This window comes from Neolamprologus brichardi, chromosome 11, assembly GCF_056152115.1.
Source record: "Neolamprologus brichardi isolate AB-2024 chromosome 11, ASM5615211v1, whole genome shotgun sequence".
Classification (NCBI taxonomy): domain Eukaryota; kingdom Metazoa; phylum Chordata; class Actinopteri; order Cichliformes; family Cichlidae; genus Neolamprologus; species Neolamprologus brichardi.
In genome coordinates this window covers 9,451,942-9,475,734 of record NC_142114.1, presented here as the reverse complement: position 1 = coordinate 9,475,734, position 23,793 = coordinate 9,451,942, and the positions used below count along the sequence as shown (strand labels likewise).

The 23,793-nt window shown below is 41.8% G+C and overlaps 2 protein-coding genes across 2 annotated transcripts in view; both read right to left on the bottom strand.

The window, feature by feature from the left end:
• Positions 1-1,392: 1,392 nt before the first annotated feature.
• Positions 1,393-23,793, bottom strand: part of znf236 (zinc finger protein 236) — a 50,079-nt gene continuing 27,678 nt past the window's right edge. The window contains exons 22-32 of the mRNA XM_006794872.3: positions 23,349-23,792; positions 21,987-22,132; positions 21,341-21,572; positions 21,061-21,246; positions 20,004-20,162; positions 16,815-16,972; positions 16,511-16,639; positions 16,199-16,387; positions 13,122-13,251; positions 6,879-7,052; positions 1,393-2,783 (exon numbers count right to left, since the gene is read on the bottom strand). Coding sequence (XP_006794935.2) covers positions 2,662-2,783; positions 6,879-7,052; positions 13,122-13,251; positions 16,199-16,387; positions 16,511-16,639; positions 16,815-16,972; positions 20,004-20,162; positions 21,061-21,246; positions 21,341-21,572; positions 21,987-22,132; positions 23,349-23,792 — 2,069 coding nt within the window. The 3' untranslated portion in view covers positions 1,393-2,661. The remainder of the gene's footprint in view (positions 2,784-6,878; positions 7,053-13,121; positions 13,252-16,198; positions 16,388-16,510; positions 16,640-16,814; positions 16,973-20,003; positions 20,163-21,060; positions 21,247-21,340; positions 21,573-21,986; positions 22,133-23,348; position 23,793) is intronic.
• Positions 8,986-11,983, bottom strand: LOC148100494 (uncharacterized). Its single transcript, XM_087847735.1, has one exon. The coding sequence runs from the start codon at positions 11,787-11,789 to the stop codon at positions 9,468-9,470; it is 2,322 nt and encodes a 773-aa protein (XP_087703861.1). The 5' UTR covers positions 11,790-11,983; the 3' UTR covers positions 8,986-9,467.

Below are 23,793 nucleotides of genomic sequence, written 5' to 3'. Positions count from 1 at the left end.
CCATTAAGCCTAAATTCGTGATTCACCCGGTAATCACTATTTGGGCCAAGCTTTCCGAGCTCATGACCGGAGCAGATGGAGTACCTGCTCGCTATTCTAGCACATGTGTAATCACACAGAGTATATGCAGTTTCATGTCATGCTGAAGTTACTGAAGTATAAAAGCTTGCTGGAGCATTGAAAGTATGAATGCATTTCCCCCAAGAGGATACATGTGAAATTCTCTTTACCACAGCTTTCATAATTAAAGTAGATAAACACGGCCCTCTAAACATGTTTTTTTCTTCCTTTTCCGTGTCATTTTGGAGTGATTATTCAAAAGTGAATCAGAGGCCACAGAAACACCAGCCATGTAACAGCTGTACGAGTTCTAATTTGAAACTGGGGAAATCTATTGTAGTTGCACAGTGAATGGGGAGGTTAATGGAAAACAGGATGGAGTTACCCAACATGGATATTTGTCTGTTTTATGTGACGATATAGCAAAGAGGTACAGATAGGTCCAGAGTTTGCTGTGGACTTTATCAAACACTCAGGATGTGATTGAAGTGCAGACTTTCAAAGACTTTAAGAAAAGTACTGCATTAACTGTTCAGGAATTACAACCATTTTTAATATGTTGACCCCATTTCCAGATGCTCTGGAGTATGATTTTAATTATAAGGTCTGTTTTTAAGACATGCATGAAAATCCTGACATCTATAAGCTGAAGTTTCCTCCCTCGAGATGCTGAAAGTCTGGACTTCAACCGCATATTGATTGTTTGATTTAAAATCCCCACTGTGGTTTTGTACAGAGACAAAAAAAAAGACATTTTAATTGTGTGAAAATTGTGCCAGGAGTTCCTACATCCAGATCACAAGCTCACCAGTGAATAGATTACATCATGTTTGGTCCAAAAAACTGTTGTTGACTCGTTCTATTTCAACGCTGGTGTTGGGTCAAATCCAGCAAACAGCTACTTTGTATTTTTATGTAGAAGCACTGCCTCTACCCAACAAATCAGAGCAAGGCCAGGCTCGTTGCTCAAGCCGACCACGGTTATAACTCCAGGTGCCTTCTGGAATTTTCTTGTTAAAATTGCTCTGTTTGAATCCACTCGCCAAAATCTAGTGTGCAGGTCTTGAGTGACTTATGAGCACATTCCCTGTCACATTTCGCACCTGCAGAGGCAGTTTATAAAAATAGCTTGATAGCTATAGCTTTTTTTTTTTTGCTTGCACACTGACTCAGATAAGCAGCACAAAATCAGCAGGGGACCGCCTTTTTATATTGCCTGAATGCTCCCCCTGTGCAAAAGCAACTGTCCTCATTTGACTCTTGGCAACAAAGCCGATAACGGCAAAACAGTTTATTCTATCTGTAATTCATAGTAATGAACAAACAACCAGCTTTAATTAGTAGAAAAATTACTTTAATCTTAACTTATTATGGACGATAGAAAAGAAGAAGAAACAGCTGTACATTGGCTTTGCTTCATAACAAATGCAACCTAATGCTCAAATTATATATATCCAATAATCTGTGTTGTGGTGGTTCATCAAAAAATATACGCCATCTAACTACACTATTTACAAAGTGAGACACAGTAAAGAAAAAGTGTTGCAGTCCTCAATCAAGAACCTGGAAAAAGGCGCAGCTTTCACAGTGAGCCGCTGTTTTCAAACTAAAACATCAATCGAAAATAAACATTTCACTCGGAGATGAAATATGTACAGTATAAATATGACAAAAGTAAACCAGTAGAAAAGAAGTGCTTTCTGTCTTATGTACTGTAAGACGGTTGCTTTTAGGCCATGACAGCGGTAAGCTGCCTGCAGCTCCCTGTGAGCACACCACCGAAGAAGAGACGACACTGGTCTCTGGGGAGTTTCTGCAGCACGCTCCAGTTTCCTCTATTTCCAGCAGGGCCGGCATTAGAGGGAGACCTCTGTCTCCAGAGTGGAGACTTATCTAGGATGCCCGTGTTCCCTGAACCAAACCTCTCCAGCGGTTATCATACTGATGACAATCAGACCGCAGCAGAACGGATAAAAGTCATTAGGCCAATCAGAGGGAGCCAGACTCCCCTTGCTTTGATGCTGAATTGAATAAACAGCCAGGGACCGCTACAAGGACAGAGGACTTGAATGTACAGCATTAAGACCATCTGACTGATATTGTGCAGGTCCTCCTTGTGTTTCTGAAATAGCTCTGACCCATTTTTAGATGGAGACAGGAGCTATGGTGGTGTTTGTCCACAGTCGGGTGGGCCCTGGAGTTCTCCCAGTTCAGATTGTAGCTGCACAATCCAAGTGGGATTTGGGGAATTTGAAGGGCTTTTTGATAAGTTTCTTGAGTAATTTCTGAGAGGTGGCGGGGCTCCACTGCCCTGCAGAAGTAGGCCGGAGAGTAGAGGTGTATCTGGTCGGCAACAAAGCTTAGCTGGGTGCCAGGTGTCAAAGAAACATCCACGTGAAGGCCGAGATCCGAGCAGAACAGTAACGAAAAGAAATGATGAACGCTATTCACTTCAGCTTATGGTGGAGCCTCAAATCCGTTTCCAGCCACACAGCCCCTTTCAGAGGATTATTGTGTTTGGCAAAGCTTTGCTGTTTAGCCAGTAAGTGCTCATGAGACTCTGCAGTGCTTTCTGATACTTGGCAGTCATGCGGGCTGCGGTCAGGAGAAGACGTTCGGCCAGTCTCCTGTTGCTTCAGGAACCACTTCCAGGTCAAGTTCAGGGGTCACCTCAACCCGAGGCGCCACTTCCTCTTGGCCTAGGGGCACATCTTGTATTTGACCTGGAAGCAGAAAGAGGGAAAAATGAGTGGATTTGCACGATTCTTCCAGTGAAATTCTCTTTAGCATTGGCAAAAACACATTAACACACACGTTGGTAGAGCAGCACCATCAGCTCTGATGCCTGACTCAATTTACCAGTGGCTGTCATGCAAATGAGAATCAAAAGCAGCCTTTTCCTCTCTGCGCTGTTCCATCATTTGTTTTAATGTACCCTCATCCTCACTGTTAGCCTTCAGTCTGAAAAAACAGCACCCCCGACTACACGACAGGATGTGGCAGACACAGAGAGTTCCTGTAAATATGATCTGAGACTCGTGTCACAGTATAAAACAACAATAAGTCAACTTGGCGGACATTTTTTCTACCGCTACAGACCTCGCAGTCCTTTATTAATATTTTAGAATCATTTCATTATCTGAAACACTTCAAACAAATATTCATTAGGCTGAATACTGTTTTTCAGAACAGAAAGGGCTGAAGCTTACTCTTTGAAGCAGACACATGACTCGAATAGCAAAGAGACAAATATTCCATTTTTTTCCTGAATATTTTAACCTTGCTGATGAGCCTGCAGTTGTGTGAAGTCACAGGTGGAATACTGGGAAGTATTCATATTAAAATATATAATATAGCTTTCTGCTTTAAAAGCTCTTTTTGAATTTTTCAATTCCACAATGACAAAATGTGTTAAGAGCAAAAAGAAAAGGCTGTCAGATCATATCGAGGCTGTCAGGAGTGTTGCTGCCCTTATTCCTCACTGAAACAATGCTCAAGTCTGACTGAAAAGTGTTGAAATGAAAAATGAAAAGAATAAAAAAGATTAAAAGATATTTTTTTTTGGGGGGGGGGGGGCTTCATCTCTTGTGGTTTTACAAAGAATAAAGTGAAAGCTTTCCAAAGGGGTCATGGGAAAAATACTCAAAGTCCTTATGCCCATCATACACTTTGAGATGACTATGAAAAGACAAGTCTGTCACCCTCTTACATCTTGCAACATGTCGATGGACAAAGACTTGATAACTTTGCAGCGTGTGGGGATCTTGCAGGGTCATGAATGTAGACAATATGTTTCCAGCCAGACTTTTTTTTAATGTTATAAAATAGTCTTGAGCAATTGTTTGCCAGGCTTTCTGAAGGTCTTTCCAAGTTAGGCACTTAACACTTCCATCCATCCATCTTCTTCTGCTGCTTATCCGGGGCCGGGTCACAGGGGCAGCAGCCTAAGTAGAGAAGCCCAGACCTCCCTTTACCTGGCCACCTGCTTTAGCTTGGGAACACTAAAGGGGCTCCCAGGCCAGCCGAGAGATATAATCTCTCCAGCGTGTCCTGGGTCTGCGCTGGGGCCTCCTCCCAGTTGGACACGCCTGGAACACCTCACCCAGGAGACACCCAGGAGGCATCCTTGTCAGATGCCCCAACCACCTCAACTGGCTCCTTTCGATGTGAAGGAGCAGCAGCTCTAGTCTGAACCCCTCCCGGATGGCCACCACCTCATCCTATCTCTAAGGGAGAATACAGCCACTCCTCTGAGTTATTTCTGCCGCATGTATCTGCAATCTCGTTCTTTCAGTCACTACCCAAAGCTCATGACCATAGGTGAGGGTAGGGACATAGATCGACCAGAGGGGACCATGGCCTCAGATTTGGAGATACTAATTCTCATTCCCAGCGCTTCACACTCAGCTGCGACTGTTCCAGTGCGAGTTGGAACTTAATACTGATCTATAAATTATTCAAGCTTAAAAAAGGCACCTAACTCTTGGGAAGAACCAGTGTTGTGCCTACACACAAAGAGCAGACGGTGTCGCTACTAGAATTTTATTAAATTACTGATTTTTGTCTTTTCATCATGCAAACATTCCTTTAGCTCAGTCCATAATCGGTGGCCTTAGACTTCCTAATGCCAGGTGTCTGCTCTCGTCTTGCGTTTCTCTTGTGCGTGTCATGTGGTGAATATAAGCACTCCGAACAGCACCATGACAACGTTTCTCTCTTTAAATAGATTAAGGAACTTAAGGACCATTTGATGTAAAGTGGTCATTAAACTGAGTCTAATAACGAGATTCCTGTGGGTTAGGTCTGAAATGAAAATCAAAGAAAATTAATCCATATTTTTAGACATTTTTCTGTGGTTATAAGATCTGGATACAGCGTGTTTAAGACTGAAGAAAAATATTTTCTAATGAGATGAACATTTTGTCATTTTTAAATCTGTTTAATGGTTTAATTCATTCTCTCAGTGTTGTTCCTTTGTATTCATCATCTCTTTATTCAACTATTAAAAAGGTCTTTAAAAGCACTGAAAATTGTAAAAGAACCCTGTAGTAAAGACGGCAGCCCTTTTTTGTTACCATTTCTGGTGATTTCAGTGCCATAAAATTAAAGAGTTTTGCTGAAGTTGTGGCACTTGTCACCATTTAAAATCAGGGGGGTTGGGAAGCGCATCTTTAACCTTGAAGATCGCCGGTTCGTTCCCCGGGCTCTCTGTCCTGGTCCTTGTGTCCTTGGGCAAGACACTTCACCTACCTCCTACTGGTGTTGGCCAGAGGGGCCGATGGCGCGATATGGCAGCCTCGCTTCTGTCAGTCTGCCCCAGGGCAGCTGTGGCTACAACTGTAGCTTGCCTCCACCACTGTGTGAATGAATAGTGGAATTGTAAAGCGCTTTGGGTGCCTTGAAAAGCGCTATATAAATGCAATCCATTATTATTATTATTATTATTATTATTACACCCCGTATTTGACAAACTTAAGTTCACTAAAGACCTCTAAATTCCAGTGTACTGATACAGCTGGCTCATGATATGAGATAGGTAGACAAATAAAAGCTCCAAGATTTACTGGCCACCTGGAAAATAGTGGTTAGGACATTGGAGATGAATCTCAGCTTGAAAAACCAAGAAGATATGCTGAAGACATTATACTGCCTGAAAACTCTCACTTTACTCAAATGTTTGTACCTTGATCACATGGTCCCACACAAGCGTCTAACCGTTCTTGTACAAAAGATGTTGATGAAAAGCTTATAAAAAACCCTCATTGAGAAGCCAGTCCGCTTAGACGAAGAAAAGCAGGTGGCTGCGTTTTGAATATCACATTAATATTCTGCCCTGTCGCTGTGATTTGCACACGCTGTGTCTGTAAGTTGAAAACACAGTTTTCAAGTGCGTGGACACGGCTGCTTTGTGTCTTATCTGCACTGTAGCAACAATCAGTCACGCATTTCATGCTGCGTGACTTTGTTGTTTTCTGAAAATATGAGACATTAGTCAACCTCAAAACATATTCTTTTAATTTCGGCAGGTCTTTAAGATTTGGATCACTATAAAAGTAAAAAAAACAACTTTGAAAAAGAATCTTGGTTTTCTTTATTCAACCAGAGGGTACAGAGCAGGAACCTTTTGTGGAGCTGGATTTCAAGTTAAATAAGCTGTTCTGTTAAACAGATCTGACAGCTCTGTTCTCCTCCTCAGACCCTCTTCAGTATGTACAGCTCAGGTTCCCAGGACAGCGAACAATGTGCATGTGTATGTGTCCAAGGTTAAACAAAAGAGGGTCTTGGGCTAAACTTTGAAAGACAATAAATTAACATTCACGTCAATGATAGATATCAAAGTGGAGGCTTCTGGGAACAGCTGATGGACCACTCAGCAAAGCTCCCCTGCTGTGAAGCTTCACCAAGCCTGCAAGATGAAGGCGATTGCACGTGTGTGTTTGATGAGACTGAGTGTTGGCATTCTAACAACTCATTCTTAATGAGAAGGATCATGAAGTGAAGCCCCACAGATACTACATGCGAGGATGAGAGATGGTGTGTGTTTTTTCTAATGGGGACAGCCTGTAGTGCTTTTCAATCATTTAAGCGCTCAGAGACACCTTTTAATGTTCACCATTCCCACCGTGTAGGAAATGTAACCTTGACACAAAGAGACACAAACCCAGAACCATCACAAAGTTAAAAAAAAGTGACTTTTTTGTGACACACTAAATTCCTCAATGACCTTGGAAACATTTTTTTCTGACTGAAAGAGAATCTAACAGGAAAGAGACGCTGTGGTTTTTTTCTAATTAGTGCCGTGACACCCGGGCGCTTACCGTAGCCGTGCGATCTCTTCATGTGATGCTTCATGTTGCTTTTCTGGGTGAACCTGATGTTGCACACCTCACACTTGAATGGCTTCTTTCCAGTGTGTTTGACCATGTGGACCTGCAGAGCGCTCTTCTGGTTGAAGGCCTTGTCACACTGAGTGCACTTGAAAGGCCGCTCACCTGCAGTAACACACAGGCCCACAGTTTAATCAGTATCAACAGATGCTAACCTAATATGTTCAAAAACTCACACATACTGTGTCCATTCTTAGTAAAGATTCTCCTCTGACTCACAAACAGCTGAACAAAACGCTCCCATTGATGGATAATGACATAAGCATTTTATTCCTGTAAATAAGCAGCTGTGAAGTGAACTGCATTGTGCACAAACTGCTTTCACAAGCTATGTTATTAACAAAAGTGTACTACAATCTGAGTGGGAAACAAAAGCCACACAAATCCTGACATGTTTCCTCTTGTGAGTAATTTTCTAGGTGTCAAAACTAAACTGCCATAACCCGCTGCGTCCTTGATGAGGGTGCTGAAAGGTCACTGTTACTGTAGGAGTGTGCATTTAGAGGTGGTGATTTTCTGGTTTCATTAAGGCGAGATGGTGAACCTAAAGCAAGTGTTTTTAATGCTGCAGTCTCCTGCAGTTCAGTTACTGGGATCTAAAATGCAGACCCTTCAGTACGCCAGATGTAAGAAAACTCTTCACGTATTAATGCCGTGTCCTGCTGAGACAAACAAATCAGCATCCAGCTGAACCGAAGCAGCTGGATGCTATTGTGATGATGGCCATGTAAAGAAATCATATTCTTTTTCCCCTCAAGACGCAATTTATTTACATCTTCTGACACACAGGCAAAGCAGCTATGCCTACATTGTTTATGCTTAAGCTACAACTCTTTGCACTAACTTGCTGTACAAAACTAACCAAAGAAACAGCTCCTATTCATAAGGAATTCAGGGCTACACAACCAGAGTCACTTCTCCTCAAACATTTTTCATTTCAGGGCCTGTCACGTCTGTTAAGCTAGGCATGAAATAACAAGCAGTGACAAACGTCAGTCATAAACTGGGAGCAAAAGGGAAGTGGAACATTTCTGGGGGGGTTTTCTGCTAAAAGATAAAGCGTAACATACCCCGCAGCACAAAATTGTGAGATAACCCAGCAGAGAGAGATCCAGTCAGAATTGCTCATTCAAATGAGTCCAGTGAAATGGCAACAAGCCAATAAAACTTTAGGTACAATGAAAGATAGGACAGAAATATGGTTTTTAATGTGCTTATAAACTTTGCATAAGTTTATGAATTAGTGAGCCTGAAAGGGGAAGACTGTAGCTGCTTAATATGACACACACTGCTTGAAATCACATTTTTTTTCCAATAATCATATTATTAGTCTCAACAAAGGAGTTAATGTACGAGGGTAATCCCAAAAGTAAGGTCTCCTATTGTTTTAGACATACAAACAACCGTGTATTTATGACGGGCGACATGTGGACGTGTGGTGTCGTGGAGAATGCTTACGCCAGGGGTGTCAAACTCAAATACACAGTGGGCCAAAATTCAAAACTGGAACAAAGTCGCGGGTTAACATTAATATTTATTGAAAAAAAAAATCTTCCTCCAGATATATGTAACAATAAGAATGAATCTGATTTGACACCTATGACTTATGGCAAAGTTACAGTCTCAATGTTATTCTTTATTTTTTCTCAGTATCTTCTTGAGGGACAGAATGTGTACTTTATTTATTAAATTTTGGGTTTGTTTTGTTTTTTTTGCCCTACATTATACAACATCAAAATAGCGTTGTCAAAAATGACAATAGTGTTGGCATTTTTGTTATTTGTGTTTTGTAATCTTTATAAAAACCTAGAAAAAACCACCTCTTAATCTTTGGTATATGGCGAGGCGCTGTGGACATCCAAGTTTGTAATCACAAACTTGGATGTCCACAGCGCCTCGTGTAGATTTTTCAAATCAATACCATGGTTGCATCTACTGAAAATCTCTGTGAAGCTTAAATCTCAGTGACCTTGACTTCAAGGTCAGAGGTCAACTTTTCGGAAAATCGGAGGAGTTTCACATTTATAACACAGGTATGTCTACTAGGAGGCTGAAGGGTAGCACTATATATTTATAAACAATCAAAAACAACAATTTAGTTCCAATTTGTATGGAATTTATTTCTGTAAACATGGTGTTTTAGGTCGGATTAAAGGACTGATGTGATGGTAAGGCTCCGCTGCTCTGCTTTGAATATTGGTAGGCTTTTTTCTTTTTTTTTAATTTTCACAAGAATTGCTAGTTCCCCTAGAGTTTTGGCCACCCCAGCAATCAGAAGATTCCCTATGAGCAAGCATTTAGCGACAGTGGGAAGGAAAAACTCCCTTTAAAAAGGAAGAAACCTTCGACAGAACCAGGCTCAGGAAGGGACAGTCATCTGCCGCGACTGGTTGGGGTGGGGGGAGTGAAAATTAAAAGAAGAAAAAAAAAGCCAAAGTGATAATTATTGGAGCAGCTTAATTAATGTTTCCAGTGTAATTTGCTGTTAATATCCTTTTCCAACCCCAGTTTGTATTTTTATCACTTTTGTCCAGGGTGGAAGATGCCATGCTGGAGATTGACTCTGTATGGTTTTTCAGTGTTGATACTTGGGAACCTGTTGGAGAGGCCAGGGTTGAAAAAGGGATGCCGGAGAACCTGAGAGGGTGTTATCCGCTGATGTGCATCCAAGGCCAACATCTCTTTAATTAGGCTGACAAATAAGCGTTGGTCATCTTCTGGTCCTCGTCTAAACATCATTATTTGTTCGAGGTCATCCAGACGTGTCAGTTTTATGTATCTAGTCTCCAAAGATTCATATCCTGTCTCGTATTTAAATTGTTGGGCGGTCTTAAATGTCCAGCGTTGTTGGTTGTAGTTGTAGTTGTCTTTTGTGAAATAGTCTTCAGTGTACACGCCAGGATCGAGAACATGATCTGGTGGCTGACCCTGAGTCTCTATGATGAATTTCAAAACATCATAATATTTTTTTCCAGGGTAGAGTGGCACCCCTGTAACAAGCTCAACAGCCACCAGCCCCAGAGACCACATGTCACATGCTTCGTTATAAGGAAGGCCAAGCATAACCTCAGGTGCACAATAACCAACTGTCCCCACACGGTCACCAGGCATCACTGCAGACGCAGGACATGCGAGGCCAAAGTCTATAAGTTTGACTTTGACTGGAGACTCATAGCGATTTACAACCATGATGTTTCCAGGTTTGAGGTCCGCGTGCACTATTCCCAAAGAACCCAGGTGGGACAGAGCATTTGTGAGTTGACCTAAAATTGGCCTGACTTCGCTTATGGGGAGACGCCGGTTATTCGGGTCCCCTATGTAGTCCCACAGGCATTGATCTAGGAGTTCAAATTTCAGGCAAACTCGCTCTCTGTCAAGGAAAAAGCCGTTCCATTTAACAATGTTGGCGGAATCTGGATCCAACCTTCGCAGCTGCTCCAGGATGAAAAGTTCCAGTTTTGCCTGTTGCAGAATATCAGTGCGGTTCTTGTTCACCTTAATAGCCACATCTTGGTTGGTTTCGGTATCACGGCATTCTGCTACAATACCAAAGCCCCCTTCTCCGAGGAAAGCCTCTACCTTGTAGTGGTTTCCCAAAATGCTCCCTTCAACTATTTCAAGCTCATCTGAGCTGAAGGATGGGCTGGCTGATGTGTGGACGAATACTTGCTGAGAAAATTCAACCGAGTTTTGAAAACTGCAGTTGATTTTCTCTGATCTCTTGCATTTCAAGTTTGAAGGGTGCTGAAAGACCACTGGGTTTTGTGGTCTTTCAGCACTCATGTCAATGCAAGGGGAAATCTTAGGGTTGAAAAAGGGATGCCGGAGAACCTCCGACGGTGTTATGCGCTGGTTTGCATCCAAGGCCAACATCTGTTTAATTAAGCTTACAAACAAACGTTGGCCATTTTCAGGTCCTCTTCTAAACATCATTACTTGTTCGAGGTCATCGAGACGCGTCAGTTTTATGTATCTTGTCTCCAGGGACTCATATCCTGTATCGTACTGAAATTGTTGGTCAGTCTTAAATGTCCAGCGCTGTTGGTTGTTGTTGTCTTCAATGAAATAGTCTTCAGTGTACACGCCAGAGTCTAGAACATGATCTGGTGGCTGACCCTGAGTCTCTATGATGAATTTCAAAACATCATAGTCTTCATTTCCAGGGTAGAGTGGCACCCCTGTACCAAGCTCCACAGCCACCAGCCCCAGAGACCACATGTCACTTGCTTCATTGTAAGGAAGGCCAAGCATAACTTCAGGTGCACTATAACCAACCGTCCCCACACGGTCACCAGGCATCACTGCAGACGCAGGACATGCGAGGCCAAAGTCTATAAGTTTGACTTTGATGGGAGACTCATGGCGGTTTACAACCATGATGTTTCCAGGTTTGAGGTCAGCGTGCACTATTCCCACAGACCCCAGGTGGGACAGAGCATTTGTGAGCTGACCTAAAATTGGCCTGACTTCGCTTATGGGGAGACCCTGGTTTTTCCGGTCCCCTATATAGTCCCACAGGCATTGATCAAGGAGTTCGAACTTTAAGCAAATCCGCTCTCCGTCGTGGAAAACGCCGTTCCATTTAACAATGTTGGCGGCATCTGGATCCAACCTTCTCAGCTGCTCCAGGATGAAAAGTTCCAGTTTTGCTTGTTGCAGAATATCAGGGTCGCTCTTGTTGACTTTAATAGCCACAGCTCGGTTGGTCATGGTATCACGACATTTGGCTACAATACCAAAGCCCCCTTCTCCAAGGAAAGCCTCTACCTTGTAGTGGTTTCCCAAAATGCTCCCTTTAACTATTCCAAGCTCATTTGAGCGGAAGGATGGGTTAGCTGACATGGTGAAATGTGTCGGCTTAGTCAGTGTTTGCTAAGTAACGCGAAATTCTCTCAAAACTCTCCAAAAGGGTTTGCTTACTGTCAGGTCAAGGTCCGTTGAGCAGCAAAGTTTAACAGAGCAAAGCTCCTATTTAAGGGTTTTTTCTCTCAGCAAGATGATGACATCACAAGGGATCAAAGGCATTCTACTTTGGATCAAAGGCATTCTATTTTTGATCAATGGCATTCTATTTTTTCAGTGAAAAAAAATAGTGTTTCAACAGGGCAGGCTGGCGCCCTGTGGGAGGCAGAGGTGATAGGGTAAGGATGCAGAGGATAAGAAAAGATCTTATCTGTCAGCTCATCAGCGAGCAACCGCAGAATCACGGGTGCTGCTTGGCAGGGGATGGAGAGTGAAGACAAAATCAACAATGACTTATGGCAGGGGTGTCAAACTCAAATACACAGTGGGCCAAAATTCAAAACTGGAACAAAGTCGCGGGCTAACATTAATATTTATTGAAAAAAAAATAAAATCTTCCTCCAGATATAAGAATGAATCTTTTCTTATGGACTCAAATAAGTGTTGCTGGAAAACTGAATATGGAACAAGCAAAGCTTAATACTAAACAATATATATATTAGCTGTATAATACCAGTAGGCCAGCTCTAATAGTAATTTGGTATGGCTTCGCGGGCCAAATGTAATTAGGCTGCGGGCCAAATTTCGCCCGCGGGCAGGAGTTTGACACCTATGGCTTACGCCCTTGCTCAGTATTCCTGTTCATCAGTTCTGAAATGCCCATCTGAGTTTTTCCAGTGTTTCACAGTACCTGTCAGCATTTATTGTGGCCCCACAGCATAAAGTCAACCAACATTACCCCCTTTCGGTCCCAAAACACAGTTGCGCACTGTGCGTAAGCATTCTCCACGACAACGCGTGTCCACACGTCGCCCGTCAAACTGTCGCTCTCCACCCACCCTACAATCCGGACTTCGCACCCAGTGACTACAACATGTACCCAAGGTTGAAAGAACTTTTGTCCGGAAGGCGATTCTGCGGCAGTGGCAGCAAGCGGGTATGACATGGGTATTATAAAACTGTCACAGCATTTAAAAATCGACCAAAATGGCGATTATGTCAAAAAATAAATAAGTCTTCAAGATTTGAAATGATGTTAATATTAAAGAAAATACACGGTCGTTTGTATTTCTAAAACAACAGGAGACCTTACTCTTTCCTCTTATCTACCACCCCTCCTCTGAACATGTCCAAACCATCTCAGCCTTTTACATCTACTGTCAGATTAGGGTTTGGGATTTTAAACTATAATGAACGACAGTGTTTTGTCACCTGTGTGCGTTCGATTGTGTCTCTCCAGCTGACTGCGCTTGGCGAAGGCTTTTACGCAGGAGGAACAACTGAAGACTCTGGGCTTCTGGGAGCTGGGTGACGGGCCCGGCTGGTGCACTCGTTTATGTTCCTGCAGATAAAATGAGTTTACAGTTACAGTCTAACTCTGTCCTCAGCAGACAGGCGCTCACAGCATCAGCGCGAAAAACCTGCACAAATGTTTGTATTTCATCATTTGTATTTGTATTCCTCAAAGAAATTAGCAGCATCCTTTGACCTTGTCACAGAGAATTAGGGCTGCTTTGACAACACAAGGAGATTAATTACACCCAGTATTAATATGCTCATCTCAGTAAATGTTTATTAAGATCAGTGTTGATCAGGAGTACTGATCTCAATGACATAAATCTATGTAAGGTAGTCATCATTTCTGAATTACTGAAAATATATTACCTCTCACATTTCTGTGCTCCACGTTCTATTTATATATTACTATTATCAGACAACATTTTAAGCTAGTTTTAGTACCGTGATAGTGCTTTTTTGTATTATCAGGGAAATCTAACACTACTTATGCTAACACTTTGTACTCAGTTTTCCAAGTAACCAACACTGACCAGCTATTACATCCTAGCTGTACAAATGCTAAACTCTAATGAAGTAGAAGTCAATAGTGCAGCCCTCTGAATATTCATACATGTAGCAAATGAAATTCGAGGTTATCACGATACTGGGTTGCAAGTAAACTACATTGCTGATATGAAAAATAATGTTTGGAGGAACATTTTGTTCACTGTGGCTCTAACAGTTAAGCAGTGACACTTTTATTCTGTGACTATCCAGTATCATAGCAACAAAAGTAAAAGAGCTGACAAAAAACACACTATGGTATACACTGAATAACTGATAGGGTAATTTTGTTACATCTGGCGTGAGCTAGGTTAGTCAGTCTCCCATTTCTACACTGTAAGCTATCCCTGGCTGTAGATTTATCTCTGATGTACACACAAAAGACACCTCCTTAACTTTTGGCAAAAAAGGCAGTGAGTTATTATATATTAATTGAGGTAAATATTCTATTGCAGCTTAAAAAGCTCCAGTGATTTATGACAGTGGACTACTTTACAATTGTACCACATTATTAATGTATCTGTATTCCTGATATTTCCGGAGGAATTTGCTTTGAAGCAAAAACGGATTGGGTATTCTGTAAGTGTGCAGTTACTTTTTTCAGTATATTATGAAGCTAAAGTTTTTGGATGTCTGGCTGTAATTAAAAAAGCCAAATCATTATCTGGGGTCCAACAGGAAAAATGAAAAATAACTGCAGGACTAATTCAGTCTTTTAACACTCTGGGGTCCAGGGTATAATTGGCCATTTTTGACTACTTTTGATTTTACCTCTATATTTCACCTTTAAAATATGTTTTTCTTGCCTTGTTTGGTATCATTATTTTCAGCACAACCTCAAATATCTGAAATTAGAGTTATTTTTTCATTTTGGTATACTATATTAGCACATTTGATCTAAATTCAGACAAAAAATTCAAAATCCGAGTAGAAAAAAGTTATATTTTTTACTGTAAAACCCACAAACATGTTTAACGAATCATTTTCATAACTTGAAATGCAAATAGAAATTGTACATTTCTAAAAATTGTGCACAAGTTTTGCAAACAACAAAGTTATATGGTACTATTTACCTAAAAATGCAGCCAAGGCCTCAGGCGTTTTTTATATAACCATTTAAATCTATTTACAGAACAATCAGGTGTGCTGCATCAAATAAGAAGGCACACAAATTATTTGTGCCAGTCCAAAAAATGTAGTTTGTGTTCAGTATAAGACAGAGGAGAACACCAAAGGCCTAAACCCTGCAGGTCTGACAGCAGGAGGTGCATGAGTCCAGTTTTCCATGTGGGAACAGGGTTTACACTGGAATCTGCCTTTGACGGCTTTTTTAGAGCAAAATATGAAATTCAGCAGTCTAACTGACACACAATACAAGACAATAACTATACAACAAACTAACTACAGCCTCCAAACACGCTAAACGTCACTAATGTCTCACATATGAAAACTCTCTCTCTGTCTTTAGCTCGCCCGCTTTCCGTCGCAGGTGTCACTCCTAAAAACTTCCCCTTCTCCCTAAACAACCAAATGTCACATGTTGCCTTATCATTTTTTTGATTGGCTGACATGGTAAACTCTAACACCAATAGGGAAGGGGTGTTTTTTCTTTTTCTTTTTTCACTCGCAAGCGGAGAGTGTTTGCTAGCGCTGTCTGTAGAAAATGTCATGGCGTGTATTTTTTATCATAACTCTGGATTTATGTGGCCCATCGACACAATTCAAAAACTGGTATAAAGTTTGAAGTCCGCACTTTCGACCGAAGTTGAAATGGAGACTCTGACGTGCTGCATCTTGTAGCTGTGTCGTCTTAAATTGGTCATGTGATTTTGACGCGCCGGCGCGTCCGGTGACCCCAGAGGGTTAAAAAACCCGTCAACATCCAACTTCTGGTTGTAGACTAATAAAGAGTCTCAGGGATGTGGAAAGAGCTCGGCCACTCTCTGTGTGACAGCAATTAATCTCCACCGCACGACATTCATGGGAGACAGTTACTGTTCAACGCATTGGGGCACATTTACAGAAAAAAAAAGGGCTTTGACTTTGTGGAGAAGAAACATGAAAAATAGCAGAAAGAGGGCTTGAGTACAGAGCTGTGTCTTCCTTCTCCCTGGCACTTGAAGATTTACCCATACATAGGCTGTGCTTTATTGAGTTTTTTGATGCATTAAAATGTGAAGCTACTTGCAGTCTTCAAATCTATAACTTTCACACCTAAGGTAGAAGCACTGACTAATAAAAATAAAATAAAAAAACAAACCGTGCCATGCAAGTTGACATACTGCTTTAATAAAACCTAAAGAGGGTCATTTATCATTTCTATGTCTTTATATATAAAGCAGGGTTTTTCCCCCTGTATTCCAATAGCTGGATGATTTAGATAAATGCTCTTAGCAGCTTAGATTTAAAACAATTTTTCAACAGGCTGTGTCTGTATAAGTTCTTACTTTCAGGTGTGTAGCTCGCTTGAAGGCCTTTCTACAGAGGCTGCAGACATGACAGCGGTCCTTGCCGTGAGCCTGTCTGCAGTGACGTCGCAGTGTATTGGCATTCTGGCACACTTGATTACAGTAGAAACACTGATTTCGGTTATCAGTATCTACCTGGAGCTCTTTCCCACCCTTATCAGTGGAAATCTGAAGCACGCACAAAGACAAAGAGTTTACAATGCATTATGGTGATGGTATAAACATCAACTGACAGGCACTCTTTGAGCTCTTCCCCTGGATTTGTGAAGCAAACAAAACAAATATACTTACAGTATATCCATTGTCTGTTGCTCCATTTGCGGACTGGGACTGGTGGCTAACCAGTATGACCTGCTGACCTGTGGTCCCTGGCTGTCCTGTTAGGCCAGAATCATTCAGTACTGCAGGGAAAGTCTGACCCTAAAAAACAAAATATACATTGAAAAAGCGCTTCATGACATAACTCATGTCTGACACATTTTGATTGTCATGTTAAATTAGTAATAATGCAAAATAGCAGCTACTACAGTCTGTAAATTGTGCTGGACATTTGCCATTTTAATTGCATTACCTATGTGTATTGTGTTTTTTATACCTGTGTATTGAGGTTTAAGGTGACGCCATCCAGCATGCCCTGAGCATCTGCAAGGGTTAGTGTGACGCTGCCATCACTGGCCACAGCTCCTGGTGACATCACTAGGCTCTGGGAGGCAGCAGTGTGAGACAGGGTGGTGCTTGGTGGCAGACTGGTGACTGACAGGAGAGAGTGGTTAAAAGGTTAATACCCAGCTGGTTTATGCCACCAGCAACTGTGCGCAAAATGCAGACATACAAAGAAACTGTGTTTAAATGAACATTAACCTCTTAGACACAACAGACCTGGATGCCATAAAAAGGCTCATTTTTCACTTCTCCACAAAACCTTTTTCAATATTAGTGTCTCCATTGGTGTAGTGATTAACACATTTTCTTGGCAAATGAAGGGTCACTGGTTCAATTACAGACAAATATCCCCTTTGGGGTTACGTCAGGGGTGGAATCCGGTGTAAAACTCTGGCTGTCTGTTACAACGGAAAGCTGCAGTTGCATTCACTAACCTCGCCTCTCATACTGCCCTATCAGAGCAGTTTTCATTTCCTGTTGGGTCTATGAAATCATATCTCTGGCTGGCCAGAATGAAGGATAAATTCACTCCACGTTTTAAAGAACAGTCTTTTGACAAATATCCTCTCACATAAATCTGGGACACCTTCTGAGACAGATGAGGGTTTGGGCTGGCAACCACAGCTCTTTTGGTGCTTTGCTCTCTGACTGAAACTAACACTGGCAGATTCATTAGGTTTGGTCAGGGAGGATATTACATTAGAGACGCACAAAACTAGACAATATTTGGTTTGAATAAAAATACAGTTTCTCAGTCAAATCACAGGTTGGACCGTGTCTGCAGACAGAGTGACAGGAAGGTTTTAGCCAAAGCAACAAAATCAAAGATGCTCTGTGTGTCTCAGAGAAGCTGTGGGAATATTATTATTATTTTTTTTATTTCCACTTGAGTTAAGTGGAAGGTAATGAAGAGATATAGATGAGACTGAAAATTTGATTAGGCTTCTAGGTGACAAGCTCTCTCACAGACTGGACTTCATAACTATAAAGTTATCCAAGCTTCCAGAAGTTGTATTAAAGTATGTTGATAAACTGCTAATTCAGTTTGATAATATCTTTAAATTGTACAGCTTGTCCTATTTTACATGGAAGTGAACAGGGGTGAGTCTAAAGGGGGGCATGGGGTGTACTGGACCATATTTATTTCAAGGCTTTTATTTTTACATTTTATTTTATTTTTCTACATTTTTCAGATCAAAGCCAGTAAAACCCCACTGACCTCAGCATTGTTAGGTTTTAAAGGCACAAACTCACTCATTCAGTTGTACACTTGAACTTGCAAAGCACATGCACAAAAACTCAGATACAAACACCACAAAAATCTTCACTTTTAAAACTCTTTTTACCTCCTACTAATGTCAGAAATCTTTCCAAAAGAACAAAATTAAGATAAATGTTTATGCCTTTGTTTATATTGCATATATATCTTTTTTATTTGACTTAAGAGTATTTTTGCATTTAATATAATATTTTCTTTAAAAAATATATAATTTATGGCAAATAAACAGGGTCACGGGGTTAAGCTGTTTTTCTTTTTTTTGACAGATGCTGTATCCACTGTAAAACACTGGAATTTCTAACATGGAAACCAATGAGCAGCTCATTTTGAAAGACCTGTAATTTTTTTTCTCTTTTGAATATTTACTAATGCTTATTAAGAAGACAGAAGTATGTATTATCAAATTAGTCAATCAGTCAATGTAACAATCGATAGCTGCAACCCTAAAATCAGACATAAGTGGGTAGCTAAAGAAAGAGGTGTTAACCATCTGTCAAAATTAGCTGCTAGCATTCGAATTGAAGGGTTCCAAAACACTTGAATCCAGCAGCATTGACAGTCAATTGCAACAATTGACAAGCCTGCTTTAGCTTTTTGTCTGGAGAAAAAAAACTAACAAACAAAAAAACCCCACAACCCTGAGTTGCAATTTTTCTGGCACGAAGCAGAAAAGCAGAAAAGTTCAAACTTCATTTCTCCATCCATCCATTCACTTCCGCTTATCCTTTTCAGGGTCGCGGGGGGCGCTGGAGCCTATCCCAGCTGTCATAGGGCGAGAGGCGGGGTACACCCTGGACAGGTCGCCAGTCTGTCGCAGGGCCAACACACAGGGACAGACAACCATTCGCACTCACATTTACTTGCGCATTCACACCTATGGGCAATTTGGATTAACCAATTAACCTATCCCCACAAGCTGCATGTCTTTGCGTGGGTCCTCTCCGGTTACTCCGGCTTCCTCCCACCGTCCAAACACGGGGAGAACATGCACACTCCACACAGAAAGACCCCGGCCTGATGGTGGAATTGAACTCAGGACCTTCGTGCTGTGCGGGAAAAGTGCTAACCACCGTGCCACCGTGCTGCAAAAAACCCCCCACAACCCTGAGTTGCAATTTTTCTGGCACGCTCCCTGTTAGAGAGCAGAAAAGTTCAAACTTCATTTCTGTCATAGCAATTGTTTAATATCTCTTGAGTGATCTGGACATGGCAGGCAATTAGGGTTTCTCAGGATTGAAAATCTATCTGGCAGCTTTCCTCGTGCACTTTGATCTCTCCACAGTTGGGGGACCTCTCACAGTTTGTGCTGGTGAAGTAGAACCCTCTACTTCTAATAAAGTTTAGTTTCTCTGAAACCCAAAAGTCTTGTCATATTGCAAAAAAAAGTAAAAGGAAACCTGTTGGGAACCTGAACAAAATTTGAATGAAAACAAAATGTTGGCAGTTGCAAGTCATAAGAGGATGAACGAAAGAGTATGTGCAGCAGCACAGAAGGGATGCTTCAGGGCTGAGAGAGTGTAAACAGCGTGGAGGAAAAACATAACAGCCTTTATAGGAGTCTGATAAACAGGCATATCTTTTTCAGCTCATGGAGAGCAAATGCAAGTCTGCAAGTCACGCCAGCTACTGTATTTTAGCTTTTGAAAAAATGGCTTTTGTGAAACTTTGTGAAGCCAAAAGAAGAAGGTGCAAGTCAAATTCAGGATCTTCTCTGGTCATGCATGTCTTTCATGACCAGGGCAATATTACATGCAGATGCATATTTGAAGTAAGCTGTAAAAATCGTTTGGAAAGAATGCAACTCTCTTATCACACGCGGTTAGAAGACGGGTATAGTCTTACCAGCATTTCCAGCATTGGCGGGGCTTTGAGGTAGCAGGTGGTCATTGGTGATGGTCAGAGTTGCACTCGTGGTTTGGCCGTTAAGCGGTGACGCTAGCCTGATGCTGCCGTTCATCTCAGCAGCACTGGGATTGTTTGGCTGGGGGAGCAGATCCTGACCTGCAATTGTGTTGTAGAACATGAGCTTTAATTATTTTCATGAGGTTATTTGCTTCTATTATAAAGATGCTAAGTGTTTTCTGAAATGTATTTCATATTTTGAAGGGTGGTCAAACGCAAACAAAATAACAAAGTAAGATTCAAACAAAGTAACTCAACAAAATTCCTTCAGGGTTAATTGAGTTAGGTTTTACACATGATTAATATGTCATGCAATGCCACATACAGTGTAGTTTAATAAGTGCTTAACTTTTATTAACCAAACATATTGTCACACTAAAATAAGAAGAATATGACTGATAACATTTTTCTCTCTTAAGATGATGAATTTCTAGCCCAACAATTTCTGCTGCCTTGGCAGGAAAATATCTTATTTTTGATGGAACTGCATACAATGCTGTTTTTATGACTGCACTTATTCATAAATAAAAAACTTAAAATGAGAATAGCTTCTTAAAGCTTTAATCTGAAAGACTGAAATCACGATACAATAAGTCAGAGGGCTGAAATGAAAGAGATTGAGCTGAGCTGAGTAGACTTAGCAGGCTTAGTGATACAGCTACATCCCTCCTTCACATTGTTGATGCAATGTACTTTATATCCCCAGATGATACAGCCAAATGGGACATGCTGATGGTGTATACAAAAGCTGAAAATGCCCTCTAATAGAGTGTCTTTAGATCTGGGTTTGTGAAGTGACTCTGAGTTATTATTGGCTTCATTTTTTCCTCTTTGCCTGCTAGTGTGTTTGCCCGAGAGAGAAAATCAATACTGATAGTTGAGAGCTTTTTTTATTATTATTATTATTTTCCCATGTTTGTTATCAATAGGCCCTTTCTGTCTTTACTAAAAAACATGTTCAGCAGAGCTGTATATTTTTTGATATTTTTGTTTCTACCTGATATGGTGAGGGTGATCTCCTGAGGATTTCCTCCTGCTGTGCCAGAGCCAGCAGCTGAAGCCTGGACTTGAGCAAGAGCTTGTGTCAGGCTGGAGTTGTTGATGGTCAGGGTGATCTCCTGACCGCTGTTGCCACCTGCCACTAGCCCAGAGCTGCCCATGACATTGCTTAGGTCCTGAGAACCTGCACAACCCACAGCAACACAACACAGATGGTGACCTCCTAGCACAATGTGGCCACTCTGTATGTTTTTTTCACTTATAGCTGTCATACATACTGGCAGCATCCTGCTCAGATAGTCCAGCCATTGTGACCTGCGCAGGTGTGATAGTGGAGGGCTGCAAGGCCAGGCTGGTCAGTGGGTGGATGACAACGTTGGCAGACACTGAGGTGTCAGTCGTAGACATGAGCTGGCTCCCTGAGTGGGAGACCAGACCTGTGTCAACACTCAGGGGCTGCGAGAGGAGGCCGCCTTGCTGTAGAGTCTGCTGCAGGAGGGCGGGATCAATCTGAAAGGAGAGAGTATTACTTAACTTGAAAATGAAGGAGAGCATGTGTGGGGGAATCAGCAACAATGTAAGGATTTTCTTTTCTTTTACATTATGGAATAAAGTAATGATAAGATTTCCTTTCAATGCTTTTAAACATTTTCAAAGTTTTATGTACGACTTTGTTGACTGACACTGTTCTCATTCCTAGCATGTATCACTATAGGATGTGCCTCCCTGTCGATTACTCAGAAGCATTGACTCAGAAGCATGACTGCCACCCTGCCACCACTCACCCTCCAATAGCTTACACTATTTCAATAACCATTACTCAAACACGTTTTCTTCGGAGCACATCTCAACCTACATTAGGCTAGCTAGACACGGATAGTAATTTGGATAATAACACAGAGTTCTGCAGGGGTGATGTGTAACCTGTAGTGTGATGTTGTTGATGTTGCTGGTGTCGATGCCGGAGATCTGGACGTTGGGACACACCAGGTTGGCGGGCGTCAGCTGCAAGTGGATGCCGTCCAGCGTGGTAAGGCCATCTGGGAGTGACACGGTCAAGTCTCCTGCAGCTGAAGCACACACACAGACACAAACATATGTAAATGTTTGACAGGAGAGTAGCTATGTAATAATACAGGATTAGGACCGTGCGAATAAGACTATAATTAACGGTTAATGGATAACAGTTCTTAGCAGGAAAATGTGAGTTAAAAGTTTTCTATGTTGAAACACAACTTTAAAACAAGACATAAGGATACCCCTGATTTCAGATAACTTAATTTTACATTAGATGTCAAAGATCATGACCTCCAACACATTGTATGCAGGTTTCTGAGCTACCATAGCTACCCTAATGGTTTCTTCTGGAGTGGAAAAATCTCTATGAGAGCAGAATATCTAATGAAACTTGCCTGCTAAAGACTGACAGACAACAAAGAAAAATCTGGATCCAGTTATTCCCCAGATGATGAAAGAGAGAGGTTGAGGAGGTTTGCTTTCAGTGGCATGTACACTGTCACTGAGAGACAGCGAGACATGGGGGGGAAAGGAATCCTGAATACTCCACTGTCCTGCTCCAGGTGAAGGGTGGGGAAAGTAAATTTATATGTTGCCAGACTTCATCAACCTAATCGTCTCAAACATTTTAGCGAATGTTTGACTGCAGTGCTGCATTTAGAAATCAGAGCTCTTCCAAAAACCCAATTAATAATCACAATGACGTCCCTGCATCATTTGTTGTTTCCCTTTTCTTTTATTCGATCACTGTGAATGTTTGGAGATGCTTTGATAGATTTTTCTCATCACATAAAGACCGATTTCCTTCAAAAACAACCATGCACTGCGCTGGGGCTTTAATGAAGGCGTGTTTTTGTCTGCTTGACATCGGTGTAACACTTTTTTGCCCTTGATGTTGCCAACTGAATATGAAGCAATGAGACGCCACTACAAATGATGATCCTCTGGGGCATTCCTGTCACAACTGCTGACAACAACCAACTGTTGGCGCATTAATCATACACCTATCATTTCTACCAAGCAACGTGTAACTCTTTGTGGCATTCACAAGAAATGTGTTGCCAGTGGGTCGTCAATAATACTGCACAGTGATATCTTGGATATTAAAATTTGGGCACCAGTCTTCACTCATTTCGTGCTCTTATGGTGCTTTACTGAAAACATTAGGACCTGTCAGTTAAAATGGTGGGTTATAAACAAAACACCATTGTTCTTGCTGCAATTCTCTCTTTTACAGCATTAAAGTAATGGCTCATTAATTATCCCTACCTGACATGGAGGCGGGCAGGAGGGCCTGTCCTACTAGTCCTGACTGCAGTAGATTCTGGTCAAACTGCCCTGTGAGGACCTGGTTAGCTGGGAGGTAAATGCTGGGGTCAGCGCTGGGTGTTTGCAGCAGCCCCACAGACTGAAGAGCCTCTGATCCCGTTGGCTGCTGCCCCTGACTTGGAGCCACACCCTGCCCAGTCGCTGGGTCTTGACCCTGTCTGGCCTGACTGGAGGACGAGGAAGAGCGCTTGGATTTGCGGCCGTCGCCGTTTGGACGGAAGTGACACTGGATGTGTGTTTTGCGGTGACCCGAAGTTCTGAAGCGGAGTTCGCAGAAGGGACACTTGAAGGGCTTGGAGCCGGTGTGGAGGCGCATGTGCACCTTCAGGCTCCCCTTTGTAGAGAAGGAGGTGTTGCACATATGACAGCTGAAAAGCTTCTGACC